The sequence below is a fragment of the Rhincodon typus genome, chromosome 5 (genome assembly GCF_021869965.1).
Source record: "Rhincodon typus isolate 14 chromosome 5, sRhiTyp1.1, whole genome shotgun sequence".
Lineage (NCBI taxonomy): Eukaryota > Metazoa > Chordata > Chondrichthyes > Orectolobiformes > Rhincodontidae > Rhincodon > Rhincodon typus.
The window spans coordinates 31,458,932-31,479,821 of record NC_063336.1 but is presented as its reverse complement, the minus strand read 5'-3'; the positions used below and the strand labels follow the sequence as shown (position 1 = coordinate 31,479,821).

The following is a 20,890-nucleotide window of genomic DNA, read 5'->3' as shown; positions in this document are numbered from 1 at the left end:
CCTGCTCCTTTGATGCTGCTTGGCCTGCTGTGTTCATCCAGCTCTGCACCTTGTTGTCTCGCCAAAAAACATGAGTTTGAATAAATCAGATTATGAAAAATCTTAAAAGACTTTGAAGGAAATGAGACTGCATCCCTCCTGAAAGTCAGCAAATTTTCAAAACTTAAAAAGTGTGATGTTTCAAAAAGGAAGAAGAAATTATGATGCCTGCAAAGAAAACAAGGCAATTAAACATTTCCCGAAGGAGGGTTAAGTTTCAGCTGGTTTCACTCCACAGCTGAAAATTTAATCAGTACAATGAAAATGTAGTCATTAATTCTGATATGATCCGGTCTGGTACTGGTGGGCACTCATCTTTGTAAGTGACACTGTGTTTGTCAAAAATGCATGTCAGACATAATAGGCTTCAATGCTGCATTGAGAATTAACATTTAAATGAGTACCCAAGAACCTGGTGTCACCCCTTGCCAAAAATGATATCTTGTCCTGAGAATTCAGAAAGAGATGAATTACACCAGGGAATGCTGTATAAAAATAAACCCCACTGGTTTGTGAACAGACATTTGTATAAAATAGCAATCCAACATCGGCTTAATTCCACCAGCTGTTAGTGGGTGTTTTAACGCTGATGCAGGAAAAGATGGGGCTGGTTTTAATGGCCAGGCTTCATGTAAACCTTGCTGCCTGACTTACCAGCCATTTTGGTAATGTAAATGGTGGGATTGGCTGATCAGCCATTCAGCTGGGGGTCCCTCAATCTAAGTGGGGGAGCAAAAGACATGACGGAAAGCTTTTGCTTTCCTGATGGGGTCCAAAAGAATTCTTCTAAACTCTACTACTATCACATGGAAAGTTAATCAAAAGAGTACTAACATACCCCATATGCTATTTTGCTGGCTTAGCCTGCCTACTGTGCTTTTCAGGTCACCTAGTTAAAATTGAACATAATTGGGGCAAACATGCATGTTTTACAAAACAAAAACCTACTGGCTTGGGTGATTTTACGTACTCCCTGGTTTGTGCTATCAAGCATCTGCATGTTCTACATTCTGATCTCCGTGTCCCGTGACAAAGAGTGAAGGGAAGTCAGCCATAATTCCTTAATTACTATTCTGTCAGATCTGCCAGGGAATGAATGGTAGAGCCAAGGCAAGCACGGCCAAGATCTCAGAATTGTTACGGCAAAGGAGGCCATTCAGCCATTGTGTCTGCAACAGCTTTCCAAATGAGCATTATGACTTTATGATGTACTGCCATTCTCCTGCTATTTCCCTGAACCTTGCACATTGTTTCCATGCAAATATTCATTTAATGTCCTCTTGAGAGACTGAATTGAATCTGATTCAATTGAACTTCCAGAACAAAACTATTCATTGCGCGAAAAAGGTTTTTCTTACATCACATTTGCTACAATTGCAAATTCAATTTAAATCTGGGCCCTTCTATAATTGATACTTTTACAAGGCAGAACAGTTTCTCACGGTCTACTCTTTCCACACCACTCATAACTTTGAAAGCTTCTTTCGGATTTCCTCTTAGCTTTTCCTCTCTGTGGAAAACAGTCTCAACCTTTCTTATCTAATAACTGAAGTTTCTCATCCCTGAAATTATTCTTGTGACTCTCTTCAGCACTCTCTGTAATGCACTGACATCCTTCCTAGAGTCACCCAAAGCTGCATACAATACTCCAGCTACGTCATAAAGTCATAGAACTGTACTGCATGGAAGCAGATCCTTTGGCCCAACTCTTCTGCACTGATCAGACATCGTAAACTCATCTAGTCCTATTTGCCAGCATTTTGCCCATATCCCTGTAAATCCTTCTTATTCATGTACCCATACAGATGCCTTTTAAATGCTGTAATTGTATACGCCTCCACCACTTCCGCTGGCAGCTCATTCCATTCATGCACCACCCTCTGTGTGAAAAAGTTGCCCTGTTCAGCATTATCTCCTTGCTCTTGTACTCTATGCCCTAATTATTAAAGTTTAGGATACTATATGCTATGTTAAATGTTCTCTCCACCTGTCCTGCCATCTTCAATGTTCCTTTCATTTTTTCAATTCCTGCAACTACTGGATGAATAATCGAAAGGAAGGAAATATATTACACAATTATCAAATTTCTTGAGGCACTGCTCACAGCAAAATGGTGGAATACTGTTTCAGAATAATACGGGTGTTTACTGTCAATGCAGTATGGTAGGGAATTATAACAGGAAGCAAGTTTGGAAAATAAATTACAACTGAGGCTGCTTTTTCGTGTCATGGCCATTCTTAAAAACTGGGTTGGCTTCTTTTTACTCTTGTGACTTTTTAAGACACACCATGAACAGGACTAAATCTAAATGTGGAGGAGGGAAAGTACCACAGCAGAATGAGGCCGTGAGAGTCACACTGAGGTGGGAAAAGTCAGGACAGGAAGAGTTGAGGCAGGGTGGATGTATATAGGACAAGAAAACAACTGGAACAGAAAAAAATCAGGCAAGATGCCTGGTGTGAACAAAGAAAACCAGGACTAAGATGAACCTGTATCCTAACATAAATGTATTCCTGTACTGAATGTGCTTACATATGGAATTTACGATCAATCCTTTATGTCAGCTGCTTAAATTGTAAATATTGAAAATCATGCCATTGGAAGTTAAACAGCAAGGTCATTACCATACAAAATGTTTAACATTCAGATTTATCAGATTAATGGTTAGAGTTATAATTAACATAGGCTTCAACTGAGGGCAACAACTGGCTATTGAATATTATTCTATTAATTTTTACTAGATACAAATTTATGTTTATTTCATCCAGACATTTGTTTCAATTTACTGCCAGCTGGAATGACACTGACTTTTCCAGTTCTGTATATTCCAATGTAATTCAGAACATTCAGCCTTTAGGATAAAAAGTAAATATTTTATAAAGGTGAAAAGAGTGTTACCACCTTTATAATACTCAAGGCCAAATTGACTACTTTCCCACAATTCCACAAACAACTCAAAGCCCTCCAAAGACATGCAGGGCTATGCTAGGAGAGGGATGGCTACACACTGACAGTTGGAAATGACCCTGCAGTCTTCAACACTGATTATGGAACCCATGATGTTTCATGGAATCTAGTCACACATGTTTAAGGTAAGTTCCTGCTGATTACCTCCCTCCCCTACTTGATTGATCAGTATTCCTCTAAATTGAACATCACTTGAAAGCAGCACTTAAGAACAGCAAGGTCACAGGACGTAGTCTGGATGATGAACTTCAATCTCCATCACAAAGTATGCTTAGTAGCATCACTACTGACCGAGCTGGCTAAGGCAAAGGATATATCAATCACACTATTGAGAGAACTAACAAGAGGGAAAAGCAGACTGAAACTCACCAATGTTCTCACCAATCTAACTGCAGATGCATCTGTCTATGACAATCCTGATGGGAATGACCACCACACAATCCTTGTGGAGACAAGAGAGATAATGGCATAGTGGCAAAGTCATTGGACTAGAAATCGAATAAACTTAGTTCAGAATCCCATAGAACAGAGATGTTCATGCTCCTGGGATGTGGGCTGAAATCCCACCACAGCAGCTAGTGGAATTTAAAAATTGTGGGTGAATGGTGTGGTGGAAAGCTGTCTGACTTCTGCGTTAATTGGAGATTGCAGGTTCAAGTTCTATTGTGATTGTTTATGGGTGGCATGGTGGCTCAGTGGTTAGCATTGCTACCTCACAGTGCAGTGACCTGGGCTCGATTCCAGCCTTGGGTGACTGTCTGTGTGGAGTCTGCATGTCCTCCCTGCGTCTGCGTGGGTTTCCGCTGGGTGCCCCGGTTGCCTCCCACACTCCAAAGATGTGAAAGTTAGGTGGATTGCCCATGTTAAATTGTCCATAGTGACCAGGGATGTGCAGGCTAAGTGAATTAGTCGTGGTAAATGCGGGGTCATGGGGATAGGGTAGGGAGCTTGGGCTTATATCCGGGTGGGATGCTCTTCAGAGGGTTGGTGTGGACTAGATGGGCCAATGGCCTCTTTCAGCGCTGCGGGGATTCTATGACAAAATCCCATCTTCATACTGAGGATACTGTCCAGACTGTTGTGCGGCATTTCCAGAGGCTGTTGTCTCAGAATTAAGGGGTGACAATTTATGACTGAGATGAGGAAGAACTTCTTCTCTCAGAGGGTTGTAAGTCTTTGGAACTCCTTGCCACAGAGAGATGTGACAGCAGAGTCCATGTATATATTTGAGGCAGAAATAGATTTTTGATCAGTCAGGAAATCAAGAGTTATGGGGAAAGGGCAGGAAAGTGAATACAAGGAGTGTCCGATCAGCGATGATCCTAATGAATGGTAGAGCAAGCTTGATGGGTCGAATGGCATTCTCCTGATCCTATTTCTTATGGCCCTATTTCCACAGTGCTAAACCGAATAAACTTAGGTCAGGAACCCACAGAACAGAGATGTACAGGTTAGGCAGATTGGCCATGCTAAATTGCCCGTAGGGATGTGCAGGCTAAGTGGATTAGCCACGGGAAATGCAAGGTTATACTGATAGGTTGGGAGCGGTCTGGGTGGGATGCTCTTCAGAGGTGCGGTGTGGACCCGACGGGCCAATTGGCCTGCTTCCACACTGTAGGGATTCTATAATTTCTCAGCTCAAAACTCGAAATCCATGAGGCTGTGTGAGCTATCAGCAGAAGCACAATTAAAAAGAGCACATTTTGTGTTTAAACACTGCACTACAGGGCATCTGGAAGTACTTCATCGGCTTTAAAATGCCTTAGTCCAGCTACTGTATTACTGTAGGTAACATGGCAGCCAATGTGCATATAGCAGAGTCCTATAAATAGAAATGTTTAGGGAAGGTGTCAGGAGAGAGGTCCAGTGTCCTCCCACTTTTAGGTCATACTGTCAGCAGGAGAAACTTTAGTCCTGCTACTCCACTGATTCCACAGATGTTTTGAGGGGTTGCAGTGGAGTCATGCTATTGTCACATTTTGCAAACTCTTGGTTTTGGACATAGCAGCTGATTAGTGTAATAATCTCAACTGAATAACCTTTATTGCAGCCTAATTGTTTTTTCTTCAATAAGAGTTTTTTGCACTCTAGTTTCTCTCTTCTTCTGCAAAATTATGGTTCTTTGCTAAATTAAGGTGCAGGTGACATTAGTCATCCTCCGGAATTTGACATAAGGAACTATTTGAAACCTGCCTTAAACACAGCCCGGGAGACTATTCAACAAATACCTTCAGATAATGAGCAGAAGCACCAGCTGTCCATTTTCCTCCTGAACTCAGAGCCCTGAGACAGGTTGGAACACTGATACCTGAGGAAAGATCAGTTTGCTTGGCAGCAGATTGAAAAATCACCTTGCTTGTTTTTTTAATGACTTAGAGATACTCTCAGAATAAAGTCATCTGCAGTAGGCATTTTGCAGTACAATGGCTGGAATCTTTGAAATTCATAGAAGTGATTTCAGGATCGACAGCCAGAGGACGTTGAATTGTTGTTACAAGTGTTGTAATTATCTTCAAAAAATATTTTTACAATACTGCTTAATGACAATTGATTCAATGATATTCATGATACGGATCACATCCTCCATGCTGCCAAAAAATACTTTAGACTTTCTCTACTCTGGTAGAAGTTTGTAAAGGTAAAGTTGTCAGAGTCCCTGAGAACTGTAGGGCTGCTCTCTTAGAAAGAGACGACTGATGGCAAGTTCAGGCGAGGGGCAAGTTTGAGAAGGCAGGGTATTCATCATAACCTCACTTGGTGTAGCAAGTGTGTACATGTTTTATCATAGATATAAATTTATGTTTGGTTTTTTGGCAATGACTGAACTTTAGTTTTGTTTAAAGATGAAAGATCAAATGTGGGGGCTGGTGAGATAATGAAAGATGGTCTCATTTATAGAGCAATAATAATTCTTATGTACACCATTAACCAAAAGGGCAGCTGAATAAAAGTAAGACAATTTTTCTAGCACAAGCTTAATGTAGCAGGAATCAGCAGACCATTGAGTGATTAAACCACAACGATGACATCAATCATGAAGGAGACCACAGACCACAAAAAAAATGTGAAATGTGAAACACATTAGTCTTGAGTTAAATTAATTTTCCATCATTCTGTATTTTACACAGAGACATATTCCTGACCTCTGGTACACTGGAAAAATATTGTGAACTGATCAAATGCCAACTGATTCATACTTTCCTTATTACAAGTCTGAATTGTAGCCAGAGTAGAAATGAGAAGATAAATATATCCGAAACTTTATGATTCATTAATAAAATGAAAATAACCTCCAAATATTGTAAATTACTTTTTAGGCTGCTCACGTTATTTTGGCTTTCCTGCAGACATTGACACAGAATATCAAATGTATTAGAAAAAAGGAAGAAAAAATGTTTCAGGGATGAGAAACTAAGGAGATTTGAAGGAGGTATTCAAAACCATAAGCCTTTGAAGTGTGTGGGCTGGTTTAGGCTACAAGACCAAACTGGACAAACCTGCCCTAACTGGCTCCATTGTTGAGATAGACATATCGTACCTCTGCAATTTTCATGGAGTCAGACCAGCTTTTAAAAGATTTGTGATTCACAGCACCTCAGAGCATCATAAACCATAATCTGCATACGTGAAACATTTGAAAGGCAACTTTAAAAAATCCCTCTTCTTGTAAATGCGTGCTTCCCAACCCACCCTAAGGGCACTTCAACTGTTCCATGAAAACGTTTGGCCTCCAACCCATCCCCAACAGTCCATCATAGACATCATACCGGGCTATGACCCTGCATCAACACCCCATAGTATCTCATGCCTCACAATGGCATTGTACACTGTAAACAACGTTACAGTAACATTAGGATGTCTAAAGAAAAGCTTTAAAAATGTAGTTCATTTATTTCTTTCTACGTTCTTCAAATCAAAACTCATCTTTACAAGTTAATAGATGTGTCAATGATCCTGGAACTTTAAAGAAGCAATAGCAGTAACTGCAAACAGTTGAAACTTCTTAACCTTAAAGATTATGAAATTGACAGCAGAAATCAGAGAGCTAGAAACTTACCAAGGTTCCTTCAACGGCACTTTTCTAACCAGCAATCTCTAAGACCTAAAGGACAAGGACAGCAGCCACATGGGAATGCCACCAGAAAAGAAAGTTCCTCTCCAAGTCACACACCAATCTCAGTTAGAATTTTATCAGCACTTCTTCACTTTGCTGGGTTAAATTCTTGCAAATCCATTTCTAACAGCACTAGAAGTATACCTGCCCCTCATCAACAATGGTAGTTTAAGAAAATGTCTCACCACCACCTTCTCAAGGACAAAGAAATATAGGTAATAGATCCACTCAGAGATAGCAAGAACTGCAGATGCTGGAGTCAGAGATAACATAGTATGGAGCTGGAAGAGCACTGTAGACCAGGCATCATCAGAGGAGCAGGAAAGTTGATGTTTCGGGTTGGGACCCTTCTTCAGAAATGGGGAGGGGGACAGGAGCTCAGAAATAAATAGAGGAGGGGTAGGGCTCGGGAATGTAAGTGGGATGGTGATAGGTGAATGCAGGTAGGGAGTGGTGGGGATTTGTCAGTGGGATGGGAGGGGCAGATAGCTGGGAGAGAAGATGGATACGTGGTGTCAGGTCAAGGAGGCGGGGATGAGAGGGAGGGTTGGACATGGGATGAGGCCAGGGTGGGGGAGATTTTAAAACTGGTGAATTCCATGTTTAGGCCATCGGGATGTAGGCTCCTGAGGCGGAATATGAGGTGCTGCGCCTCCAGTTTGCGGGTGGCATCATTGTGACATTGGAGGAGGCCCAGGATGGACAAGTCACCCAAGGAGTGGGTGGGGGAGTAAAAATAGCTGGCAACCGGAAAGTGTTGTCATTTGTAACGTACAGAGTGCAGATACTCTACAAAATGGTCTCCCAGTCTACGCTTGGTCTCACCGATGTAGAGGAGGCCACATCGGAAGCAGTGGATACAATAGACCAAGTCGACAGATGCGCAGGTGAACCCCTGTCTAATATGGAAGGTTTGTTTTGTGCCTTGAATGGAAGTGAGGGGTCAGTGTAGGAGCAGGTTTAGCACTTCCTGCGGTTGCAGGAAAAGGTGCCGGGGGGGGTGGGGTTAGTGGGGAGTGTGGAGCAGACGAGGGAGTCGTGGAGAGCGCGGTCCCAACAAAAGGCAGATAGAGGTGGGGAGGGAAATATCTCTTTGGTTGTGGGGTTGGATTGTAGATGGTGGAAGTGGCAGAGAATGATACGTTGAATGTGGAGGTTGGTGGGGTGGTATGTGAGGACAAGGGGGATTCTGTCTTTATTTTTGTTGGGGGGAGGGCATGTGAGAGCAGAAGTGCAGGAAATGCAAGAGATGCGGTTGAGGGTATTTTCGATCACCGGAGGGGGGGAATTATGGTCCTTGAAACAGGGGGACATCTGAGATGTGTAGGAGTGAAACACGCCACCTTGGGAACAGACGCGGCAGAGGCGGAGGAATTGGGAGTAGGGGATTGCATTCTTGCAGGAAGGTGGGTGAGAGGAGGTGTAGTCCAGGTAGCTGTGGGAGTTGGTGGGCTTGAAACAGATGTCAGTTTTGAGGCGGTCATCAGAAATGGAAACAGGGAGGTCCAGGAAGGAGAGGGAGGTATTGGAGATGGTCCAGGTGAATTTGAGATTGGGGTGAAACGTATTAGTAAAGTTTATGAACTGTTCAAACTCCTCGTGGAAGCATGAGGTAGCGCCGATACAGTCATCGATGTAGCAGAGGAAGAGGTGGAGGATTGTGCCAGTGTAACAGCGGAACAGGGACTGTTCCATGTATCCTATGAAGAGGCAGGCATAGTTTGGACTCATGAGGGTGCCAATGGCCACCCCCTTAGACTGTAGGAAGTGGGAGTATTTAAAGGAGAAGTTGTTAAGGGTAAGGATAAGTTCAGTTAAGCGGATGAGGGTGTCAGTGGAGGGGAACTGGTTGTGCCTTCAGGAGAGGCACCTGGTTGGGCCTGCGGGAGAGGAAGAAGTGGAGGACTTTTAGGCCATTGATTGCCTCAACCTCTCCACCCGTCTCGCTCACTCCAACCTTTTCCCCACGGAACATGCAGCCCTCTGGTCTCTCCACTCCAACCCTAGCGTCACCATCAAGCCCGCAGATAAGGGAGGTGCAGTAATGGTATGGCACACTGACCTTTACATAGCTGAGGCCAGGCACCAACTCTCTGACACCTTCTCTACCACCTCCTCGATCATGACCCCACCCCTGACCACCAAACCATCACCTCTCAAACCATTCATAACCTCATCACTCAGATAACCTCCCACCCACAGCCTCCAACCTCATCGTTCCCCAACCCCGAACCACCTGTTTCTATCTCCTTCCCAAAATCCACAAACCTGACTGCCCTGGCCGACCCATTGTCTCTGCCTGCTCCTGCCCCATTGAACTTATCTCCACTTACCTCGATTCTGTTTTTGCCCCCCTGGTCTAGTAACTCCCCACCTATGTCCAGGACACCACCCACTCCCTCCATCTCCTCCAAGACTTCCAATTCCCTGGCCCTCAACACCTCATCTTCACTATGGACATCCAATCCCTGTACACTTGTATCCCCCATGCAGATGGCCTAAAAGCCCTCCACTTCTTCCTCTCCCGCAGGCCCAACCAGTCCTCCTCCGCCAACACCCTCATCTGCTTAACTGAACTCGTCCTTACCCTTAACAACTTCTCCTTCAACTCCTCCCACTTCCTACAGGCTGACGGGGTGGCCGTGGGCACCCACATGGGCGCGAGCTATGCCTGCCTCTTCGTAGGATATGTGGAACAGTCCCTCTTCTGCTGTTACACTGGCACTAGCCCCCACCTCTTCCTCTGCTACATCGATGATTGTATCGGTGCTGCTTCGTGCTCCCATGAGGAGCTTGAACAGTTCATCAACTTTACTAAAACCTTTCACCCCAACCTCAAATTCACCTGGACCATCTCCGATGCCTCCCTCTCCTTCCTGGACTTCTCTGTCTCCATCTCTGGTGACCGCCTTGAAACAAACATCTATTTCAAGCCCGCTGACTCCCATAGCTACCTGGACTACACCTCCTCTCGCCCACCCTCCTGTAAGAATGCAATCCCCTACTCCCAATTCCTCCGCCTCTGCCATGTCTGTTCCCAAGATGGGGTGTTTCACTCCCAAACATCACAGATGTCCTCCTATTTCAAGGACCATAACATATCCCCTCCGGTGATCGGAAATGCCCTCAACCACATCTCTTGCATTTCCCGCACTTCTGCCCTCACATGCCCTCCCCACAACAAAAATAAAGACAGAATCCCCCTTGTCCTTGCATATAAACGCACCAGCCTCCACATCCAACGTATCATTCTCCACCACTTCTACCACCTACTATCCAACCCCACAACCGAAGAGATATTTCCGTCCCACCCCTATCTGTCTTTTGTAGGGGCCGCTCTCTATGCGACTCCCTCATCCGCTCCACATTCCCCACTAAACCCAAAACCCAGGCACCTATCCCTGCAACTGCAGGGTGCTGCACCTGCCCCTACACCTCCCCCCTCACCTCCATTCAAGGCACAAAACAAACCTTCCGTATCGGACAGGCGTTCACCTGCACATCTGTCAACTTTGTCTACTGTATCCACTGCTCCCGATGTGGCCTCCTCTACATCGGTGAGACCAAGTATCAACTCGGAGGCTGTTTTATGGAGCATCTGCGCTCTGTACGCGACAAACGACAGCACCTTCCGGTCACCAACCATTTTAACTCCCCCTCCCACTCCCTGGGTGACATGTCCATCCTGGGCCTCCTCCAGTGCCACAATGACATCACCCACAAATCGGAGGCGCAGCACCTCATATTCCGCCTCAGGAGCCTACAGTCTGATGGCCTGAGCGTGGATTTTACCAGTTCCAAAATCTCCCCATCCCCGGCCACATCCCATGACCAACCCTCCCTCTCATCCCCGCCTCCTTGACCTGACACAACCTGTCCATCTTCTCTCCCACCTATCCGCGCCTTCCATCTCACTGGCCAATCCCCACCACTCCCTACCTGCACTCACCTATCACCATCCCGCCTACCTTCCCGAGCCCGAACCCTCCTCTCTATTTATTTCTGAGCTCCCTTCCCCCTCCCCAATTTCTGAAGAAGCGTCCCGACCTGAAACGTCAACTTTTCTGCTCCTCTGATGCTGCCTGGCCTGCTATGTTCTTCCAGCTCCATACTGTGTTATCTATAGGTGATAGATTCTAGTTTAATCAGAAACTCCTAAATCCCACAAATGAATAGAAAACATTGTCAGTCAAGCAGTTTTCTGGTATTTCAACAGACTAAAGAATTTCTGAGCTTCCAGCCAAGGTCGATTATATCTGTTTTCCTTGGGTGGGACTGCATTCATCTGCTCCTCATGCCTTTGCTCACATCAAATCTTATTCACCATTAGTTTGTCCTTGATGACTTACATTAGCTCTTCGTGTAGCAAAACATTTTAAATTCTTCCAGAGATAGTAGGAACTGCAGATGCTGGAGAATCTGACATAACAAGGTGTAGGGCTGGATGAACACAGCAGGCCAAGCAGCATCAGAGGAGCAGGAAAGCTGATGTTTCGGGTCTAGACCCTTCTTCAGAAAGACCTGTCTTCAGAAAAATTTTTCTGAAGAAGGGTCTAGAGCCGAAATGTCAGCTTTCCTGCTCCTCTGATGCTGCTCGGCCTGCTATGTTCATCTAGCTCTACACCTTGTTATTTTAAATTCTTCTACTTGATTTCAAAACCCTCTGTGGTTCTGACCACTCCCTATCCCTGTAACCTTTTCAAGCCTAGCAACAATCTAAAATCAATGCATCCATCAAATTCTAGCTGCTTGTGAGTCCCTGATTTTAACCACTTCATCACTGGCGTCATTGTCTTCAGTTGCTTGGGCACTATCCTCTTAAATTCCCTCACTAAACCTTCCCACCTCTCATTTTCCTTTAAGGCACTCTAAATCTTTTTAACCAGTCCTTTGGTAACCTGTCCTAATATTGCCGTGTGCAGCTTGATATCAAATTTTATTCAGTAACTTTATGTAAAGCATTATAAGGGGCACTAAGGAAATAAATACTATTGTTGCAGTCGTTTCTTAGCCTTCAATTTTGAGCTGCAGGTCAGTTTCATAGCTGCCAATAGAGCTATGTTCGGTGACAAAACTATGGCTGTAAGAGGTACATTTTGTCCTGCTCTTTCATGACAAAAGGTTAAGACAGAGGTGCTGAGCCAACAAAGTAAAGAGAAACAAAAACAGAAATTGCTGGAAAAGCTCAGCAGGTCTGGTAGCATTTGTGAAGAGAAATCAGAGTTACCATTTCACGTCCAGTAACCCTTCCTCAGCTTGTAATCAGCTTTTGAGACCTTGGTTTTTGTAAGTTGGAACAATAGAAGCAGGCAGAATGGACAGGGTCAAACTCCCACAGAACCAGGACTTTTCTTAGTTTTGGCATTCAGTAGCAGTTGCTGGGATCTTGCTCCTCTATCTCACAGCTAAAAGCCGGGGTTCTCTTCCTGCTGCTAGAATTGCATGTGAGATTAGCTATTTTACTGAATTTGCCTTTGCAAGGGTGTGTTTATAGGATGTTACTATATTGGAACAGTTAATTATTAGTAGTTAATTATACATATTATTTTGTTAAGCATTTCGAAAGAGTTACAGTTAAGCCATTTCTTTTTCTTTAATTTTGTCTGTATTTTAATTATAGTATGTGAATAAAGTGTGTTTTGTTTCAAGCCTGGTAGTTTGACCAATCGATTTGCACTTGAACACAATGCCTCACACTTACCTTTAAAATAAGAAAAAGTTAGGGTCTAGACTATCTTCTTAATATATTTTGAGGGAGTTTGGTCTATAACAGTTTACATAAAAGCAAAAGGAGAAAACAGATTTGAAATGAAAGAATGCTATTTCAGGTTATAATTTCATGCTAGATTCATGCTGATAGTCAAATAGGCTGCTATAGCAACAAAGAAAGTTGGCATGAAATCAAGGTGTAACTACAGAAAAGTAATGACAAATTATAGCTTGCGTACATCAACCCATTGCTGGCTTACTATTGCTATTACTATTACTCCTATTATATACTATGTTTTATGAATATATGTCTGAATCTTGTGATCAAATAGATGATCTGGCTGGGTAAGTAAACGTTGTTCTTCCTTAGCAAGTGATAGCATCAAACTTCTTTTCTGCCTTCTTTTGATAACCTCAGATTTAACCAATATCTAAATGCCATTGTTCCTCTGTACTGGCAGTATCATGTATCCTGAATGAGCCTGCCAAAGCAGTTACATGAATGTCAAACTATGCTGTGCTGCTGACCTGTGGTCATGAAAACAGAAAATGATGCCAAAGATTGTTCAAGTTAGATTATTTAACAACCAAAGAATAAGATTCTTCCTCTCGGATTAAAACCTTTGTCAAAGGTGAAAAATCAGTGTTATCTTTGAACCTGGTACAAAAGTGAGAATTCTCCTGATTTCAATAAAAAGAGATTATAAGCAACCATATTCTGACCTTAGAGGTGGTGACCATGGAAATTGCCAAAGTGTTTTTGTTTTGATATAAATACTTGGGGATATTTCAATATATTTCAATACCAAGCATCAATAAATGTTGTTTTCATAAGTACAGGATTTGTTTACTGGAATACAGTCCTAAGCCACATGATAAGTATGCGAACGTGTGCTGTGATTTCTTTGTATCATGAGAACAATAAAAAATACTCATGATTTCTAATCAAACTTAGATTTTTGCTTAAATAAGTCATTTTAATAATACTTTTTTTTAAGGTCAAAAATCTGGGTCACAACATAAATACGGAAAGAATCTGACAAAAAGCTAACAATTAGAATGGTTTATAAGGAGGGTGATTTCATTTTAAAAGAAGTTTCACTACAGCATCCCAAGTGTATCCATTTCCTTCCCCAGAATAGTAAAGTCACCATTATGCACAAAAAAGTTGGAAGAGATTGTAGAAGCAATTAACAAACAGGATAGGCTAACTCCAGTTTTTAACAACATATTAATTTGCATTCAATTCAGGCTGATCTAAAATGACAGTTTAGATTTTTATTTTAAACAAACTGTTTTGACATGTTATAACACATCTCTGCAGTAGGTAGGATCTGAACCCAGACCTTCCAGTGCTGAGGTAGGAATATTTGACTTTAACACTTCCAATGTTTGGAAAAGCACTTCATAAAAGAGATTATCCTTACACTTGTGACACCCTGCATGCAGTCAAATGATTAGTTCACTTGAATGAAAAATAAATTATCCACTAGACAAAGTCAGTAATTTTATTCACTTAGAAAGAAAAGGAATTGCACTTTCATACCAGTTCTTGTGATTACTGGATGCCTCAAAGCCCTTTACTGCCAGTGAATTACGTTAAAGCATAACTGCTATAATACAGGAAATATAGTGGCCAAAAGTAGCAAAGTCCCACAAACAATGTGATAATGACCAGGTATGCTGTTTTTTTGTGTGTGATATTAATAAAGGGATAAGAAATTAGCCAAGGTACCAAGGATTACTCCCATGCTCTTCTTTGAAATGTGCCATTATTTACATCAACCCCAAGCAAGCAGCTGGGGCTTAATAACCCATTCAAAAGCCTGCTCCTAAATTACATCATATTTCACTAGACCATCAAGCTTGATTTTTGTGCTAAACCACAGGGTTGGGACTTGGAATCTTATGACCCAAACAAGAGTGCTACTTTTCCTAAATAAACTCTACATTCATCATCCACACAAATTAAAATCCTAGAAACATGTGGGACAAGTCATCTCATGGTTATAAATGAGAATACTGCAGCTACTTATTTTGATTCTCTATGGTGAAATTATAAAGAATTGCTTCAGTAGCATTCTGCATTGGAGAACCAACATTTTTGATTTGATTTGATTTGATTATTGTCACATGTACCATGATACAGTGAAAAGTATTGTGTTGCGTGCTATCCAGGCAAATTATACCTTCCATAATGACATCAGGGTAATAATAGCAGAATGCAGAATACAGTGTTACAGCTACAGGGAAGGTGCAAAGAAAGATCAACTCTAAAATATCAGAGGTCCGTTTATTACTCTGATAACAGCGGGGAAGGAGTGGAGAGAGGCAGGTGAAGTCCCCCGTTCTATTAGAACGTATGAAACGGAGAAGCTGTCCCCCGTTTACTTAGCAAATAAGAATTAACCGTGCTACCCCCACTTTGTGCCTCCTCAGATTTAGCAAAGGGTGGCACTAAGGACGGGGTGAGGGCAACGAGAGTACTCATTATGTCAGCATGGCGTATATCTTAAAGAAAAATAATGCAATAATTCAGATTCGAGGAAATCTATCCACCCGGAACACATTCTCAAATCGAACCTTACCACTCACTTTAGATTCTGACACCGATGACAATGCATTTCCAAAGTTTTGTCGCGTATGAAAAACAAATCTGAACTCTATTTCCATCTGTGACAGCAGCAAAATACAATTCTAAAACCACAAATCTGCAGTGATTACTAATGGGAAGTAGGTCAATATATTATGTTATATACCGCACCATACACATTGTACATACAGCTGAACAATATCAATGCAAGATAACGTGAAAGCATTTTTTTGAAGTTTGAATCCCAGTTGCACTGAAATACAACGCATCAATAGATCTTTGTAAAAGGAAGGCTATTGCATTTATTCTGATTGCTGAAGCGAAGTCCAGCTGCAGCGCAAACACGACCGTAACCTCCAAAGCAATAACCTCCTGGTGCGGCGACTGCGTTCCCACTTACCGCAACAGAGGCAGAAGAGGAGGCGATGAACACACGAATAACCATCTTTTCCAAGGCAAGAGAGAGACAGAAAGAGAGAGAACGGATTAAGTCAGCAAAAAAAAATCTGCTTGAAACCCAACCGACAGGCTGTACTATCCAATCGCTGCCTACGAATGCATGACACGGAGATAGCAGGTAGTAAATAAATAGATGCACGCTTTCCGATCGCAGCCTGCCCGCGACTTGCCAACGCTCTGCCCATTGACTGATGCGGCAAACGCGGCTCGCTCCGCGCGGGATGCTGGGTAGTGTAGTCTTTGTCCTTCACCATCCCCGGAGATGGTGGGACGGGCAGACTACATCTCCCGGCGGGCAGCGCGGCATGGACAGCAAACGCCTGCAGTACCCACACCCACCAACAGGGGTGACTCTGCATCTGACATTGACCCATTCAACCAATCTCCCCAACAGGAGTTGGCCCCATTCATTCAGTCCTTCTGAAGACGCACGGCTAAGAGCCACCTGTTGTCAAAAGTGGTGCATTTCAGCCGTCCTTCGCTGCTTCCAAACTTTGTATAAAATAATGTTGGCAAAAGAAAATTTTGCAGATGCTGGAAATCTAGAGGTTCAGAAGAAAGTCTTGAGAGGTCCACGCTGTTTTAACAAATGAGACCAGATCTCTTGAGTATTTACTGCTCTATTGCCTTGAACCATTGGAGAGCATCCTTCCGCACCTTTCCCTGCAGGGGGTGCTACACCTGCCCCTACACCTCCCCCCTCACCTCCATCCCAGGCCCCAAGAAAACGTTCCACATAAACAGATGTTCACCTGCGTATCCGCTAATGTGTATATTGTATCCACTGTTCCCGATGTAGCATCCTCTACATCGGGGAAACCAAGCGGAGGCTTGGAGACCGCTTTGTGGAGCACCTACGCTCGGTTTGTGACAAATGACAACACCTCCCAGTCGCAAACCACTTCAACTCCCCCTCCCACTCCTTGGACGACATGTCCATCCTGGGCTTCCTCCAGTGCAACAACGATGCCACCCGAAGGCTGGAGGAACAGCACTTCATATTCTGCCTGGGAACCCTGCAGCCCAATGGTCTTAATGTGGACTTTACAAGCTTAAAAATCTCCCCACCCCTGACCTCATCCCAAGACAGGCACCCCCTCTCCTCCCTGCCTCATTGACTTGTCCATCTTTTCTCCCACCTATCCGCTCCTCCCACCTCACTGACCAACCCCCATCCCCACTTCCTACCTACACTCACCTCACCTCTACTAGCCTCATCCCCACCTCCTTGACCTGTCCGTCTACCCTCCCACATACCTGCCCCTCCCTCCTTACTGACCAACCCCCATCCCAACTCCCTACCTACACTCACCTTTACTGGCTTCATCCCCGCCTCCTTGACCTGTCTGTCTTCTCCCAACCTATCTGCTCCACTATCCAACTTCTGTCATCGCCTCCCCCTCTCTCTATTTATTTCAGAGCCCCCTTCCTCCCCCATTTCTGAAGAAGGGTCCAGACCCGAAACATCAGCTTTCCTACTCCTCTGATGCTGCCTGGCCTGCTGTGTTGATCCAGCTCCACACCTTGTTATCTCGGCAATCATTAAGGCAGTTCAGGAAGTTAAAATTACAGAAGGGTATTTGAGATAGTAAGAACTGCCGATGCTGGAGTCAGAGATAGCACAGTGTGGAGCTGGAGGAACACAGCAGGCCAGGCAGCATCAGAGGAGCAGGAAAGCTGACATTTTGGGTTGGGACCCTTCTTCATCAGTGCCAGGGCCATTGAAGTTATGTTTCAGTACAGCTGCGATGTTGCTTCTTAGCCAATGATATTGAAGTTTGATCAAGTACCTTCTATTCACAAAAGCCGGATAAATCTAATGCAACCAAATATCACTTTTTCTGATCTGATCAGATCTTTGACACTAACAATGGAACACAGAAAAATGAGTTACTACATTTGACACAAAGGTGATATTTGGCTTTCTAGGGCATCAAAGAGCCATAGCAAAGGTAGTCAGAGGGCAAGGCAACATAAAGGAAGATAGTTGTACATGTTGAAGAGCAGTCATCACTGTCTCAGGATACCACAGCAAGAATTATAATGGAAATAGTCACAGCCAATAGCCCTTAATGTTTTTTAATTCAATATTGTGATCTGGGTATCATGGACAAAACCAACTTTGTTGTCCATTCCTAATTGGACAATCAATTGAAGAATCAACCACATTGCTATGAGTTGAAAGTCAAATGTAGACCAGGTAAAGGTGACAGATTTCCTTCCCAAAGAGCATGTGTGAACCAGAAACAATTAATGACAATTGTCATGGTCACTGTTACTGAGGCTAACTTCCCATTTCATCATTACAGAAACTGAATTTAAATTCCACCAGCTGCCATTGCAGTCTTGAACCCTTAGATAAAGAAGGAGTACAATGTGGTTAAGTGTGAAGTTATAAAACAGAAAGGAAGAGTATTATTTAACTCATGATGTATTGGAAAGTATGGATATATAAAGAGATCTGGGTGCCCTTCTATACTAGTTAATGAAAGTAGACATGCAGGTGCAGCAAGTAATTAGGAGAGCAAATGGTAAAATGGCTTTCATGGCAAGCAGATTTGGAGTTCAGAAGTAGGGATTTCTTACTGAAGTTATACAGAACCTTGATGAGACTGCACCTGGAGTATAGACTACAGTTTTGGTCTAAAAAAGATATACTTATCATCAAGGGAGTGGAGTAGAGGCTCATCAGGCTGATACTGAGATTGGCAGGACTTTCCTATGAGGAGAGCTTAGTTTCACTGGTCATATATTCACTAGAGTTTAGAAGGATGAGAGGCGATCTGACAGAAATGTATAAAATTCTAACAGGGCTGGATAAACTAGATGTATTCCTGGTTGGACAGTCTAGAGACAAGGGATACAGTCTTATGATACAGGGGAGAACTATTTATGACTGGAATATGTAAACATTTCTTCACTCAACAAGTAGTGAACCTATGGAATTCTCTGTCACAGAAGGTAGTGGAAGCCAAGTCACTAAATATATTCAAGAAAGAGACTTTGGGAGTTTAAAGGCATCAAGAAGTATAGGCAGAAAGCAAGAATATGGCATTGAGATTAATCATGATCATGTTAAATTGTGGAGTAGTGTCAAATGGTTGAACGGCCTACCCTTGCTCCTAGTTTCTATGTTCCTATAACCTGGACCTCTGGATTACTAATTCAGCAAAGTTACCACAATGCCACTATCCCCCCTTCATTTGTAACTTTGCATCAATTCATAGAATCAGGAAAAGAGCTCTTTGCTAATGGTTCCACATCTCCTTTTATAATTCATCTGACATTGGTGTGTCTTTCCAAATGATACTCACTCACACAGACAGATATAAGATTAGGTTATACTTTATACAACCAAATGCATCTTGTACAGAATATCACTCATTGAGTTGCAAGGTGATCAGTCCTGACTTTGGGGTTCCTATTCTGTCACTGGGTCCCTGGCCTGGGGCTGCTTCTATGAGTGCTGGTCCTAGATTCTTACCACCAATCAATATTTTTGGCTGAAGATTTTATCCTATTTCCAAGATCCACCCTCAATGCTCACTCATTTTTAACTGACATGTTCCCAAATGCTTCTGTTGCCATCACATTCCAGTTTTCAAGACTAGTTCTTGCTTCCATTGTTCTGTGATTTCCCCATGCTGTAATTTATACAGTTTCAATATATTCCATTCTTACAGTCCAGTTCCTGGTCCTTGTATGCTCAGCACAATTCACATGAGTTGGCAAATTTACCCATAGGTCTTATATTTGGCCAAGTTGTTCAAGTCCAGAAGTCCACATAATAAAACAGCATTTGCAAGACTACACCAGGACCTAGATAACATCCAAACTTTAGCTGGCAGTGTTGCAATGCTCATGCTACTGAAGTGCTATTTGGGGACCACCTCAAAAAAAAGGAGAAAACCGAGCCACCTCCTTTTTCCCTTCAGTTGTGCTCCACTGCTGATTCTCCCATGCCTTCATCATCCGGAGGATCAGTATTGACCAAAACTGGACTTGGTCAGTCATATGAACATCATGACTGCAAGACAGGAGTTAAGAATTCTGGTATGAGTGTTTCAGTTTCTTGTCCTTTAAAGCCTTAATAACAGTTGCAAAACTCAACACTTGCCTGGACTGCTGAAATGGCACTGAACCAGTGTGAAAATAGACCAATCAGAGATAGTAAGAACTGCCGATGCTGGAGTCTGAGATAACAGTGTGGAGCTGGAGGGACACAGCCAATTTGCTTGCTTAATGCCCCATGACTGAATTCAGTATTCACTACATTGGACCAAGCACAAAAGCAACCTGCTAAGGTAATTTTAATGATTCTCCTTATGTTTACCAGGAGACAAGAAGGTAAGAGAAAGCCTGGGGCAAACGGACAATGAGAAGTAGATCTAGAACTAAATGTTAACTTGCAGAAATAATCTAGAATGGAAAAACACTCCAACTAGTGTTTGGAAGCGTGCAATAATTTTTAATTGAGGAAGAATGCCAGCCAAATGTTTAAAATAATAACCAATCCTGTGAAACATTGCTGCGGTAGCTTAGAAATATTAGCATAGAAAATGTTACTCAAAAAAATGTGCCGTATGTGCATTGGATATGTATGATAAATTTTATGTCTTGACTTTATCTCATGATCTCATCTTACTCTATGACTCTATAAGTGCAGTTAAATGGGATTAGTGTTGCTTGGTGCTTGTTGCTCAGCAAAGACATGGTGGGCTGAAGGGCCTGTTTCTATGCTGTATGACTCCAAACTTAAGACTTTTAATGTATGGTGTGTTTATATATAGAAGGTCTATATTTGTAGGCAGCAATAGATGTTTCACTGTCTCAGTTGGAAGGTTTCAGGCAGACCCAGGTCCTGGAGCATTCAGAAATGGGCCAAACCAACCAGAATTTTTTTTATTGAGATAGTAGGAACTGCCGATGCTGGAGAATCTGAGATAACAAGGTGTAGAGCTGGATGAACACAGCAGGCCAAGCAGCATCAGAGGAGCAGGAAAGCTGA

General features: G+C 43.0%; 1 protein-coding gene across 3 annotated transcripts in view; it reads right to left on the bottom strand.

Moving 5' to 3' along the window:
- The window catches only part of sh3bgrl2 (SH3 domain binding glutamate-rich protein like 2), a 73,694-nt gene extending 57,642 nt beyond the window's left edge, over positions 1-16,052 (bottom strand). For all 3 annotated transcript variants that reach the window (XM_048597256.1, XM_048597258.1, XM_048597255.1), the window contains exon 1: positions 15,824-16,052. In XM_048597256.1, the coding sequence (XP_048453213.1) occupies positions 15,824-15,868 (45 nt within the window). In that variant the 5' untranslated portion in view covers positions 15,869-16,052. The remainder of the gene's footprint in view (positions 1-15,823) is intronic.
- Between the last annotated feature and the right edge of the window lie 4,838 nt (positions 16,053-20,890).